Source organism: Ictalurus punctatus, chromosome 26 (genome assembly GCF_001660625.3).
Source record: "Ictalurus punctatus breed USDA103 chromosome 26, Coco_2.0, whole genome shotgun sequence".
In the NCBI taxonomy this organism is placed as follows: domain Eukaryota; kingdom Metazoa; phylum Chordata; class Actinopteri; order Siluriformes; family Ictaluridae; genus Ictalurus; species Ictalurus punctatus.
The window spans coordinates 8,887,953-8,902,517 of record NC_030441.2 but is presented as its reverse complement, the minus strand read 5'-3'; the positions used below and the strand labels follow the sequence as shown (position 1 = coordinate 8,902,517).

Sequence of the window (14,565 nt, the reverse complement as noted above, 5' to 3'; positions counted from 1 at the left end):
TTTCTGGCATACGTAATATTCAAGATTCTGCACTATTTCCAGGTCCCTATTTAAAAGTAAGCAAATGCGCGATATTGACCATGTTAACTGCTTCGTACAAAAGGTCAGATTTTCCACATGCCTAATCTCTTCCATTGAAGCGTGTGATCAGGCGACACTCCGGTGGATTTGATCTAAAACGGATCGAAATGTTTTGCACAAACTTGTGGAGTCCATACCAGTTCGAGTAAAGAACAAATGGGACGTACCAAATACCAAGAAACTCTGAAATCCATGTCAATATTTTTTAAAATTCCACTTTTCACTCAAGTTGTTGTGAATAAAATAATTTGTAATGAAAATTGCTATATTAAATTAGAAAAGAATGCAAAATAGCGTTTTCACTAGTGCTCTCAGACTTCATCTTTATCTCTACAGTATGATAGAGGTCTGACAGGACATTGGAATGTTTTTAAATTTCACTTGAAGAGGTTTTCAATTGGCGGTAAATTCTCCGTTTCAAAAGTACTACTGAATAAAACCTGTCAAAACTTTGTGACAGTACAATACAGAGGAAAATATAGCGATATATGGAATGAGCTTACAACCATGTGTCTGTGTATACGACTATTCTGTCAGTTTAAAATATACGCTATTTCAAAAATCATTATTAGAACAGAACATGAGGGTTAAACTCATCAGTTCCACTGCTTTGAAAATAACCAAACACTTTTTTTTTTAATGATTAATGATGAAAGCTGGCTATCCTCACCCTCCTGCGAGCGCGGGGTGCCGCTTCAGGCGTGTTGGATGACGTGGACTCGTTGGCCGTCTCCGAGGTGGAGCTGAGTGATGAGTTGCTGCTGGAAAGCTCCTTGGTGGGTCGGCGCGTGGCAAACTGCAGGATGGAGGACACCAGGTCACTTGGGTCTCTCTGCTCCTCCCTCTGACCCTCTTGACGCTGACGCTGGGTTCGGTCGTTGGCGATCACCTGCGATAAGGAGATGCCGAACGCCTGCGGTGCGTGTTCTGAGGCGACAGGAGAAAGGTCGGGAAAAGCAGCTCAAATTTAGCATGGCAGATTTAGACATGAAACGATATAATGAAGTCGGGTTGCTTTATTTAAATAAGTAATAATAAAAAGCGTACAGAGAAATAAATCATACCAAGAAGTAAACATTAAGCAGAGAAAGTCTGCACCCCCCTTGAATTTTAAAGGGGTCATATGATGCTTTTTTATATTTTCCTCTTCCTTTCGTGTGTAATGTATCTGTTTGTGCATGTATAAGATCTGCCAAGTTACAAATCTCATAGTCTCCCACAAAGGGATTAATTCTATCTAACAGAGAACACTGCTCCAGACCTGCATAAAACGCCTCGATCCAAGTCCAGATATTACTTTTTAATGACTGATAATATCTGAAGTTATATATAATATTATCAGCATAATGCCTCCATAATGTTTTAATTAATAAAAAAAAAAATTAGACAGTATTTTATGTTGTCACTTCAGGACATAAAGTTGTTACAGTGAAGAAGACAAATGAAACCTTTATGACATCGCGTCTGAAAGCTACGAGAGTTACAAAATAAAAACTTACCACTGTGAAACGTTCTGCTCAAGTCGGGATTGCAAAGTTGGTTCCGATTGATTTCGAAGCGATACGGTAAAACCTACGACATTATTAACTGTGTTTATATTTGCTTTAGAAGCCTTGGAAGCTGAAGCTCATGATTATGGTAAGGGCCGTTACATTTCCACACGCACTTGAGGTTCTTTGGCCAATCATAACGCAATGGGTCAGCTGGCCAATCAGAGCACTCTGGGCTTTTCCGAAGGAGGGGCTTTGAAGAAACCGGAAGTCAATCGGAGCGTTTCAGGCAGCCTGAAATAGAGGTACTGCAAGTGTTTTGAACATTAAAGCATGTTAACCTATCCAACTACACCCAATATATATACACACCAAATAATGAACTCTTAAAACAGCATCATATGACCCCTTTAAATGAAAAAAGGAACGTGTACGTCATTTCATAATTTATCCATAGTTGAAGAACATTATAGTCTGAATGCAGTGAACACAGTTATATGGTATTTAGTATACATTATAAATGTCAAGCCATTCATTTCTTTCCTTGTAGAATCTTGGAATGAAAGTGTATCCGCTGTCACAGAGAGTGTGCTCAGTCCTTCCTGTAACAGCAGGTAATGTTTATTGTTTTGGTCAATCAGACAGGCATAACGGTATCAGGGCAGGGGTGGAAACATCAGTAGCCCAGGTGTTGGCAAGTAGTTTTCATGTACAGGCTATTTTATTTTTCCAGACTAGCAGGTTTAACAACCAAAAAATGAAGAAAAAAAAAAAAAAAACCTCTACTCCATATTGACATTTGATTACACTTGATATGTAGGCTATGTTGAAATATAATGTGCTTCACACTGCTGTGATGTCCCTCAAACTACAGCGTGTACTACTCCGTTATGATCTAGCTGACGGCAGGATGGTTTTCACTACTTTACTCGTGTGCATCTTTTCAGAATCAGGAACACGCAGGTTTGTGTAAATACTGACAAAACCCGAACAAAAGCATGTCGAGCGCAAACCTGTCATTTGGGCGAACTCTCCTGCTTACGACATGTAGTCACCTTGTGCTTAGAGCGAATACGGATGCTAGCCGGACTCAAATATTATACAGTATTTGAAGTGCTTAGAAAACCACAGTGTAGCTGAAACACTGGCCAATGACTTGCTGACTTCTTATCAAGGGCTCAAACACAGTGTACTTAACTACTGTGGCTAACTATCTCTCCATGTGTTATTCCGTTATACTAGCTACCAGTTTCCGCCTTCCTCAGTTAGCTTTCCAGGCAAAAACCTGGCGCTTCCTCTTGCCTTGTAGGGTTTAGCTAATACATTTAGGATTTGCCCACGCATTGTATTTTTACAAATTCAACAGGAGCTCGTCTATATAAACAAGGGAAATCCTTAAAACTTAATAATGCAAGAAGTCAAAGTTTTGGCATGAGGTAGAAGGCATCACATTCACAATGCGAGACACCCTTATACTGTATTAGTTTGACACATACTCTACTTAGCCACGGTTTGGTCTTCATTCTGTTTGTAGACAGGACTTTGCGCTCGACCGTACAACACCACTGTGCTGCATGCGTTAACACTATAGCTGCTTTTCCAAATAAAGACACGGTGTAGTTACGTGGAGTGACAGACCAGACTGTTTGTCTTTTCTGTGTGTTACAGTAAAGCAGAAACCTCAGAATGTTCCATAGTAGATGTGCTGTGCACGTAGTGTGTGTATGCATTTCGTTCTATAGTAGTATGAACAGCTGACCCCTGAATATAGCAGCTGGAACAAAGGCCATGTGCTGGCGATACAGACCAGCCGAGACCAACCGGTGTTTCAGACAAAATATACATGCTGGGAGAATGAGCGACTGTGTATGTGTGTGTGTGTGTGTGTGTGTGGGTGCGTGTGTGTGTGTTTTGACTACCAGACCTGCTACTCTCTAATAAGACAGACCATTTCAAAGGAGTACTGGCTTAGGACAAATAACCGTATGTAATTAAAGGAGCCTCTTGGGTATGCATTAGGATTATTACAGTGTGTGTTCTAACATGAAAAGTAAACATGTGCTTTAAAAAAAAACAAAAAAAAAAACCCTACTGTATGTGCTTTAAGAATATTTCCCTTGGCAGTGATTAATTGTACCAGATTCCTGTGCTAAATGCTAGTGTTTATGTTTAACGCTGAACTTTTTTTTTTTCACTGCCACAGTATTTTCCGAGACTTCATAGTCAGAGAATCGACGTCTAATAAAAACATCAACTTCAGACTGGGGTAAACATCTAAAAGTTTCAAGTCTTGTCCCTATTTGTTGACTTCACAACAGCTACGAGGAGTAGTTCAAATCAGGTTAGATAGTAAGGGTATAACACGTGGGCAAACCGTGGGACACGGTGGCTTTCCCGATGTCCCCATGTTTCAATTCTTTTCCCCTCAAAACTGCAAGCCTTGCCAAATATGCTGTGCAAGGTCAGCTAGCTCAGAGCCATGTCCCCTTACAAGGAGAACTTTACACTTCTCTAAATATATCCCAGTAGAAACTGCATCTGTGTGCCCCTGTTTTGTTTCATTTTTGTGGGTTTTTTTTTTTTTTTTTTTTTTTTTGGTCAGCCAGATTTTACACCTGGGATTTGACACAGTAGGAGAAGCCTTGTCTCGTGTGAAGTCTGGAAAAACGGACCACATCAGAGTAAAATAAACTGATGTATTTCTGTGGGAGATGGTTTTCACCATTTTCCCATCATCCTAACATCTAAGCAGCGTTTTTACAAAACATGGTCTGGATTTCCAAAATGTTCATATCAACCTGAGGGCATTGTTGAGATCTGTGTTACCTTTGTCTTTGTTCTTTTCCTTGGACAAGGAGTCCAGCTTCCTCCGTAGCGACTTCTTCCTCTTCTGGCAATCTGCAAACACATGTGCTACAATTTAGCACGTGTTAACGGTTAACCTGTGCTTCTGCACTACGGCAAGGCGCAACTCCTCATGCGGTCACACGTGGGGCGCCAATACTTCTTTCCACAGCGACCAGCTGTTCTATCCTATATGTGAGCGGGGTTCATCGGGTGCACGGTATCTAAAAGGTGAATGGAAGGGTGGAATCTGTGAACAACTGACCTCCCTTCGATTTCAAAACATGCTAAGCTTTCCTGTGGTTCAGGAATGCAGCCAGAGATTTCCTTTCAGCCACACTCGCTAAGATGATGTGGAGCAGAACATGAGATCGCTGAGGAGATGCATCGCACTTAAATCTTACAGTCATCTTGTTTAAAAAAAATGCCTGCTTTTATAGCTCATGATAAAAGGGGACCAATTCGAAAAGCAAAACTTACTACTTGACGTGTTGTGCGATGTGCTGTGCGTTTCTCCATATGACGGCTTCGAGTGGCGAGCCCATACCCATTGTTATTATGATTAAAATGAGTCAGGACTATTCAAAGTACGGGTGGGCAATATGATCAAAATATCACATCATGATACCTGAAGACATTTCTACTATATCGGGAAATACAGCTGGCAGCAAAACAGTGTTGCGTTTGAAAAAAAAAAACCCAAAAAGGTGAGTTTAATACAACTTATACTCATGTATACACAAACAACACTAAACATAAGAAAGTACAAAAAAAAATAGTCAAATCTTGGAGGGCACAGTGGTTTAGTGGTTATCACGTTTGCCTCACACCTCCAGGGTCGGGGGTTCGATTCCTTGTGTACACGGAGTTTGCATGATCTCCCAGTGCTTCAGGGGTTTCCTCCGGGAACGCAGATTTCCTCCCCAGGCCACAGCCATGATTGGCAGAGTGTGTTAATGGGTGTGTGAGTGTGTACATGAATGTGCCCTGCAATGAGTTGGCACCCTATCCAGGGTGTCCCCACCTTGTGCCCTGAGTTCCCTCTGATAGTCTCCAGACTCCCCGCGACCCTGTGTAGAATAAGTGGTACTGAAAATGGATGGATGGATAGTAAAAACGTAACATTTGACAATTTTAAAGCTGTAGTATGAAATTTTATCATTAAATCAGCTGCTTTCAGAGTCTGTAACTGTTATTACAATCAAACTTCCCACGATATCTCAATATCCATAATGACATTATTTGTCCGGATAATATTAGATCATCTTGTACCACAGCACTACGGAATTCTTGAATCTGACCGGACAGAAGTCGATGGATTTCTCACTATAATAGCCGCTCGGACAGCAGTGCCGGCTGTAAATCAAATCACAGGTCTATATTAATGCGCTCATTGTTTCGATAGGAACAGTGCATTTACGACTTGTATAGTGGGCTCTCCATATAATCCATGAGAAAATCTTATCCGGTGAAAATATCTGGTTTATAATGCTCATTCTATTTGCGGATCATTTAGCTTCTTTCTAGAAATAAATACTTAAAATGCTCAAAATGTCTGTTCTAAAAGAACAAGGTTGAAATTTCAAGCTTGAAATTAGTAACGTCCAGAAATAGATTCAATATCGTGTATTCTGTTGACTACAATCTTATACTAGGAAATACTAGATGCATTTGACTATATTAAAGACGCGCGCTAAGACAATGTCATTTCTTTGCCATGTAATAAGAAGAAGACTGAAAAACGTGTTGTTATTCAACAAAGAAAAAATGTACAGCTGTTGACATGGTGACGTTTGTTGAACATTTATGGAAGGAGTCTCTTGAATTAATATAAAAATGTCATCTTTGCCAAATTGCTGTGGTATAAGAGGGATAAATATCGCAAAAGAATCAACTTCAGGATGTTAATAGCAATTCTGCATCACACCACCAGGTCATCGATATATTTATTATTCCTGTTGTGTATTATTCCTTACTTATGTCATTTATGTTAGCCAGCTAGCTTGCACTTTCTGCTATGTGAGCTCTATTCTGATCCTTCCTAACTTTAGCTAGATGTATAACATATCTATGATGCCATATTGTGTGGACGGGCTGGGGGTCGCTGTAGTCCTTTTATACTCATTCGAATCTTTCAGCTTGTTTTTGACAATTTTCATCCCTAAATAAATATCGCTCGATAATGTGAACTGTATAGTTGTCTGATTTTAGCCAGGTCAAACATACACAGATGATTGTATTTTACAAGAATAAACTCAGAACATTCTCCATTTACCTTGAGAGAAAGACAAGGTGGGAAAATCAAGTCAAGATGAGCACCGGCCTAAAGATGGAGGGAATGGTGCAGGGCTTCCAGCGGTCAGTGAATATTGGAGAGTTCAAAACACCTACACAAGTACCATTCCAGATCCACATGTCGATTCGCTCATCTGCCGTTTTTATTGGGGTGGGGAAGGGGTGGGGAAGGGGGGGGGGGGGCAGCTCTTGGCATATTTTTAAGTTATAACTCATAACAGCATACTTTAACAGCAAACTGTGGAGCTCCTACGCGAAATGAGCAAAGTCTGAAAGCTCTGCACATGCCATACTGTAGGTGTTTGAAAACTGTAATAAATTAAATCAACAAATCACATGATCCCAGATGAGTCATAGTTCAGATAACCGCAGACTCCTTGCGAAAAGATTCAGATACCGTTTCAGAGTATCAAGACGAGAATAAGAGAACAGTTTCGTGTGTGAGATGGACTGATACTGTAGAGAAGGGGAAAGACAGAGCAAGAGGAAATGGCTGAAATTCTTCTAAGATGGAGTTTGCGTGGCTGAGTGGAAAACCCAGAAAGCTCTGATCCCCTCCTTTCGGCCCACCACCACATGTAATCATTCAGTGTTTTCTTTTCTCGGTTTTGTTTTTGAGGCTTTGTTTTCACCGAGTGTGTGCTAGACTCAAGATAATCACCCAAACCAACGCACACCTAACACCCACAAGAGCTCCCAATGCTCCAAGTGCAGCGATATATCACTAACACATGGGCACCCTGACTTCTGTGCTCTGGAGTTAATAGGAAACGCAGACCAGCATGTTAAATCATTTCGATGGAAGGGGAGATAGAACCTGTGCCGAGGAATGTGGAGTTTTTAGTGTGCGATTCTGACAGACGGCTTTTATACTGCGGGCTGGGAGCCCATCAACAACACCATGCTTTCTGTCTATATGAGCTTTGATTTTAAAACTGAAGCCGGGTAGTTCTGCTGGTCCTGCTGGACCACTGCTTCACACAACAGCAGCAACAGTTGAGGAACAAATGGCCAAAGATGTTCAGCCATGTCCAATCAGTGGGACTGCGCAATTCTGGTCCTGGAGGGATGGAGCCCACATAGTTGGACTACTCCTCAGTCCTAGCACTGCCACGTCACACCTCCAGTTCAATCCTGAGGTCGGGTTACTCTCCATGTTGAAGTTCACACATTCTCCCAGTGTCTGTGTGGGTTTCCTCCAGGGTTTTGCAGTTTTCATCCCATCTTCCAAAAAACATGCTGGTGGGTTGACTTGATATGCTTAATCGCTCGATAAGTGCATTAAACACATGCTTAAGTTCATACCATCTAGAGGGCATTCCCACCTTACGGCCAGCGCTCCTAGGAAAACCTCTAGATCAACCACGACCCAGGCCAGGATAAAGGAGTATAAATTCCCCTCAGTAATCCCTGCTCTCCATCTGGTCCTACATAAGAAATTAACCGATCTAGTCATGATGATGCAACCAAAATGACCCGCATTGTAACATAGTTTTCAAGCCCTGACGTTGTCACTGTCGGACAATTGGACAAATTGGACCACTAATGAATCTGAGAACCAATGGAGTTTACATACAGAAAAATTTGAATACAACACTGATAAGCTGGTGTAAATCTTGCACCTTGCTTGGTACATACCAATCAAACTTGACAAATGTTAGCACCAATAACTAAATGGTTTAGGTTGTTACAGGTAGGAACAAAATTTTAGGATGATCCACAATAAAATAATGTCATTAAAGAAGACTAAGCACTTATATCACCTCGATGAAGTTAGTTTTATTCTCGAATCGATTTTTGAATACTGTAGTAGAGTTACAGAGATGATGCGCGCCAACTGTGCTGCAATCCCAAAAGAAATTAAACACACCCCTCTGAATTAATAATGAAAGACAAAGACTGGCTCTTCCAACTCTACAAAAACATACTCAGATCGATGCACATACATTTGTTTTTATTTACATGGTGTAAATATTATGTTAAGAAATACTGTACTTTATCACCATAGTAATGATAATGAGTCTTTATTGGTCACATGTACAGTAGAGCACAGTGAAATTGTTTTCTTCGCATACCCCAGCCTGTCAGGAAGCTGGGGTCAGAGCGCAGGGTCAGCCATGATACGGCACCCTATGGAGCAGAGAGGGTTAAGGGCCTTGCTCAAGGGCCCAACAGTGGCAGCTTGGCAGTGCTGGGGCTTGAACCCCCGACCTTCCGATCAGTAACCCAGAGCCTTAATAACGAAGCCACCACTGCCCAAGTAAGCCTAGAAATGACGATAGAAAAGCCAGTGGATACAGCCATTAACAATTACAGCATTCTATTTCTAGTCACTCGTCTTCAGTAAGTGCTTTATCCTGGTCAGGGTTGCTGTGGACCCCGGGAACACTGGACGCAAGGCTGGAATACACCCTCGATGTGATGCCAGACCAGTATTTGAATGAAACCCAAACAGAACAATGGAGAATAACGTGCTGGAGAGCAATGCCACCGTTCCACGCAACAGTATTCTACGTTTTCTGTCTTAAAGAATATACTTGTAGGTGCCTTCCGAGTCCATCTCTATTAGAACAAACAGGAAAGCACACCCTGACAAATTCCTGACCAAGAAACACCCACGCGTGAAAACAATTGGGTGTGCTTTAAAAGCAAATGAACAGGATACAAATATCACAACAGACTCTAATATTCCACTGCACCCACTTAGCCTGCTGGTTGTTCTTATGAGATGAATGTCCAAGGAACAAACAAACAAAAAAACCCTCATCACCGCTGAAAGATTCAGATTCCACAGTGGGACGCAGTCAAAGGTAGGGACGGCAATAGCACAGTTTATTGCTTTACTGAATCTGATTACATTAGCGCAATAAGGACAGAATATAAGAATATAAGAAGTGTCTTCAGACTACAAGTAACCAAGTGTAGAGACTGCACATTAAAGAAAATGGAAGAAAAAGAGGCACGGATGCTAAGTGTACCCGCACAGAATTGACGTTAAATGCATTTGATAGCCCCCTTTACCACAGAATGCTTTGTTGAAACAATCGCTCAAACACGATATATGAACCATAGAAGTTGCGGCGAGGACTAGGTCACATTGCAGGAGTAAACGTCAAACAAAAACAATAAAATAAAAAAAATGGAGGGAAAAAAAAAGAGAAACACTTCAGGAAGCCCAAGAACATTATGTGATATGAATGAAACAGAAGATACTTCAGACAAATAGAGTCATGAGTCTGTTGAGAAGGAATGCGTAAATTTGATGCTGATCCCAGGCTTTGGTCTGACACAGTTGCTGGATTGAAAAGTGGTACAATCGCAAAGTGACACTAGAGCAGCTGTCAGAAGCAATCTACAAAAAGAAGCTGCTACAAATAGTGCCAAAAGGCTGCCAAGCTGACTCTGAGAACACACACACACACACACACACACACACACACACACACACACACACACACACACACACACACACACACACACACACACACACACACACACACACACACACACACACACACACACACACACACACACACACATTCTTGACTTTCCCAGACAGAGGATTTGGCATATTACACTGGAGCTCAAAAGCAGATAAAGTTATATAGTGGTGCTTGAAAGTCTGTGAACCCATTAGAATTTCCTATAGATTTGCATGAACACGTCCTTAAAGTAGACAAAGAGAACCCGATTAAACAAATGACACAAATAAATAATAAACACAAAGAAATAAATGATCAAGTACAAAATATTTTTGTCTCATTTGTTTAAGTGGCTTTTCCTTATCTACTTTTAGTACTTGATGTTTAAGGCTATATTTATATATAGAAATATAGAAAAAAGGGTTCACAAACTTTCAAGCACCACTGTATCTATACAGGAAAAGCATTTTTCTAGTGTTGTTATGGCACGCATGGATGTAAAAGATTAAGCAGAATTGTCAAGACGTGCACGTGGTTGCCAAACATGCAGTAAATCCCCCAAGCGTACGAAATGTGTTTACTGATGGGTTTAGTTGTATAAAGAACATGTGTTACGCCAGACAGTAAGCTGAAAGGCATGAAAGCAAGACCTGTTCCTTACACTATTAAACCTAAAGCCATACAAAAGCACTCTGAAGAAACAGCTATGCTGAAACCAGACAGTGTGAGTCAGTGGATTAGTCTTCATCATTAAGAAGGATGGCACAATTAGACTGTGTAGTGACTATCCTCTTTTCTTGCAGTTTCCTCCAGGAATTTAGCAAAACAGACTTGAGTCAGGTGAACAAAACACTGTAAAACACAGATACCAGAGGCCCCCTTTGGCTTCACATTGTCGCCTTCTTTGTTACAATATACATTGCACGTGCACACCATTTTGTCACGCAGGGTTTCACTCCACCTAACTGAAACGCAGAAAAAGTCCAACTATTTGACTGAAAATTAGGCACAGGCTCAAGAAGCTGGAGCTCCATTACATAAACACACACAGAATGGGGAAGAAAAAAAAGAACATGCTTTTCACAGTCTCAATATTGCACAATACCATGTAACTTTATACGCACACCACAGGGGTTATATGTACTACGGTCGCACTTGTCGAAGCAATCTGCTCTCTTGGATAAGCAGCGAATCTGGACCGTGAACATCTAAACTGTCCATATCATATATGTATTATTATTATTAGTAGGTCAGAAGAAATACTATACGCATGCTCTTTCGGGAAGCTGTTATAAAACTTTGCTCCAGAGACTGGCCTACGATCTTAGAAGAAACGTGTAGTAATCTAAACAGTCCGGTCCAAACGGCAGCGATACTCAGTGGTAACACAGCATTGCATCACACTCAGAACTACCGAGGTCCATTCGTTCATCCTCAATAGCCGCTTTATCCTGATTCTATAGATTATCCTGGGAAGACTAAGTGTGAGGCAGGAATACACCATGGATGTGACACCAGTCCATCACAGAGCCCCATAGACACACACATTCAGACAGTTTTTTTTACGCCAACGGGCAATTTAACATAGCCAATCCACATTCTGCTAAGTTTTTGGGAGGTGGGAGGAACCCGGAGAATAGAGACGTAACGGTATGGAAATTTCATATATCATTATCGTCACCAGAACTATCACGGTTATTAGTATTATCACGGTATTGTTAAAATGTGCTGATATTGTTAAAATGTGCTGTTAAAATCATTTAGTTCAGAGAGAGAATGGACGCTACACTTAAAAACTGCTCAATTCAGCATGTGCTGAACGAGTCAGAGTTGCAGCACGGATCAGCAGGAATCAGATTATATATATTACGTGACGAAATTGAGGCGAGCTGACTGACAGGAAAAGTGAGGCGAGCTGACTGACAGGAAGGGTGAGGCGGGCTGACCGACAGGAGGCGAGCTGACTGACAAGACGATGGTGGAAGATTTGGTTTTGTTGTATTTTTCATTAAGAATAATAATAATTATTCTAGCATCATTCAAGCAATTGCCGCCCCAGAATTGCCGCTAACTCGGAACCGAAAGTGAAAAGCGCACGGCCGCATGGGTGTTCATAAGTGATTTAAAAGCGAGGGGAAAAAGAGGGAAAAGCGCCAACGCCCCCTTTCGCAGCAACTTTCTTCTGGCAAGCTCTGCAGTTTCCCTCAGCATTTTTATAAAATCCAAAATTTGACCACGCTTCAGATTTGGTCCTCTTGGAAGGTTGGAAAATCTCCCGAGTGCTGTCACTGCCCTCCGACGTTTTTTCACGCTCAAAAAACAACAATGTTGCATGCTGCGTCAGACTCATGCTGGGTGTGCGTGGACAGCATTTACCACGAGATTTACAAATCATGATAATCGCACACGGTTTTAATGATAATTACATGTGACACGGTAATGCTACTGGGGCAGTGGTGGATTGACAGTTAAGGCTCTGGGTTATTGATCAGAAAGTCAGGGCTTCAAGCCCCAGCACTGCCAATCTGCCACTGTTGGGCCCTTGAGCAAGGCCCTTAACCCTCTCTGCTCCAGGGCCGCTGCATCATGGCTGACCCTGCGCTCTGACCCCAGCTTCCTGACAGGCTGGGGTATGCGAAGAAAACAAATTCACTGTGCTCTACTGTACATGTGACCAATAAAGACTCATTAACCATCAGGGAATTTCAGCGTGAAACCAGTAACTGTTGGATCCCTACTGGACAACCTGAAGGAAACCCATGTGGACACAGGGAGAAACTACCCGCTGCACCACTGTGAGACCCAGAATCCTATTATTGGCATCGACTTATCTTAACTTGCAAAGGAAATCAAATGCACTGCGTAGCTTACTGCAGATAAAATCAATGCAAATATTCCATGATAACACCGTATCTATATGTACAGCAAGATATTTGTAGCATGCAACTTACTTGGTTAAGAGTCAGGCGGGAGCCACAGACAAATGTAGACTACTGTAGATTACTACCTACCGATCCAGTTGACTAGCTTAGCGCATGATAGCAATGAACAAAACTTGGGTGCTAAGGTATATTTTTACAATTCTAACTTTTGTTATATAAATGATTGTGAATATCAATAAAAACCGAGACAGTGATATTAATCCCACAAGTGGCTACTGGAGATAAATGCTTGGAGTTTACTTGGACTTAACTAGCTGGCTAGTTATTAGGCATGGCAGAGGAACATAGCAACACTGGGATTTGCACATCAATCAAATACATTAATCCTGAAGCACACGAGTACTTTAAGTGCCTGACTCTGACAGCATGCAAGGTTTAAATTTTTAGCCATAATTAGTTTGTAATCATAATGTTAGCGTTGGTCATACCTTTAGGGATGGTGATCTGGCAGCCCAGGTCATAGTCCTGGTGGAGGCGGTTGTAGGCAACCTCCTGTAGTCTGGCTCTCTCCAGCTCGGACAGGCTCTGAATGGACACCGGTTTGAGACGCACACTCCTCCCAGACAGGCTATTCCACGTGAAATCACCCTACGGCAGAAAATTGAAGAATAATATATACTAAGCATATGGTTTACATGAGCGGTCAATCATATGGTGTTTTCCAAGCCATTTCCATTAACGGTAAACAAACTATGATGTGCAGTGTCCAATGTTACCTTTAAAGCATACACCTTTACAGGAAACATACACACACCATACAGAACTGTCAGCAAAATACGTGTTCATTTCTAAGACTTTATTTACTATCCTGGCCTAGTCATTGGTTCCTTCACCTGTTGCTAGCTTACTCTTATCACTTGTCATGTACGGTTCTGTGAAAAAGTATTTGATTTCTTCTGTTTTTGTGTTTCTGTTTCAACCACCATGTTCTTTTTGTGGAATTCGGTATTTGGTTTACGGCAGATGTAACGGGACTCCTGTCTTCCAAACATTTACACTTTCAACTCATCAGTCCACAGAACATTCTCCCAAAAGGTTTGAGGATCATCAAGGTGTGTTTTAGCAAAATTCAGACGAGTCTTAATGTTCTTCTGGGTTAGCAGTGGTTTTCACCTCACCACTCTCCCATGGATGCCATTTGTGCCCAGTGTCTTTCTGATAGTGGAGTCATGAACAGTGACCTTTATTGATGCAAGAGAGGCCAATAGGTCATTTGATGTCCTTGGCTCTTTTGTGACTTCCTGGATGAGTAGTTTCTGTTCTATTGGAGGAATTTTGGAAGGTCGACACTTCTGGGAAGGTTCACTACTGTGCAGAGTTTTTCCATTTGGAGATAGACTCTCTCTGTGGTTCTTTGGAGTCCCAGAGCCTTTGAAATAGCTTTGTAACCCTTCCCAGACTGATGTATTTCAATCACCTTCTTCCTCAGCATTTCTGGAATTTCTTTCAACTCTGGCATAGTGTGTTACTGAGTAAGACCTTTTAACCAAC

General features: G+C 41.5%; 1 protein-coding gene across 3 annotated transcripts in view; it reads right to left on the bottom strand.

Moving 5' to 3' along the window:
* LOC108258843 (rho GTPase-activating protein 6) overlaps positions 1-14,565 on the bottom strand; it is a 137,332-nt gene that overhangs the window by 23,999 nt on the left and 98,768 nt on the right. For all 3 annotated transcript variants that reach the window (XM_017457785.3, XM_017457784.3, XM_017457789.3), the window contains exons 2-4: positions 13,503-13,662; positions 4,398-4,469; positions 752-1,008 (exon numbers count right to left, since the gene is read on the bottom strand). In XM_017457785.3, coding sequence (XP_017313274.1) covers positions 752-1,008; positions 4,398-4,469; positions 13,503-13,662 — 489 coding nt within the window. The remainder of the gene's footprint in view (positions 1-751; positions 1,009-4,397; positions 4,470-13,502; positions 13,663-14,565) is intronic.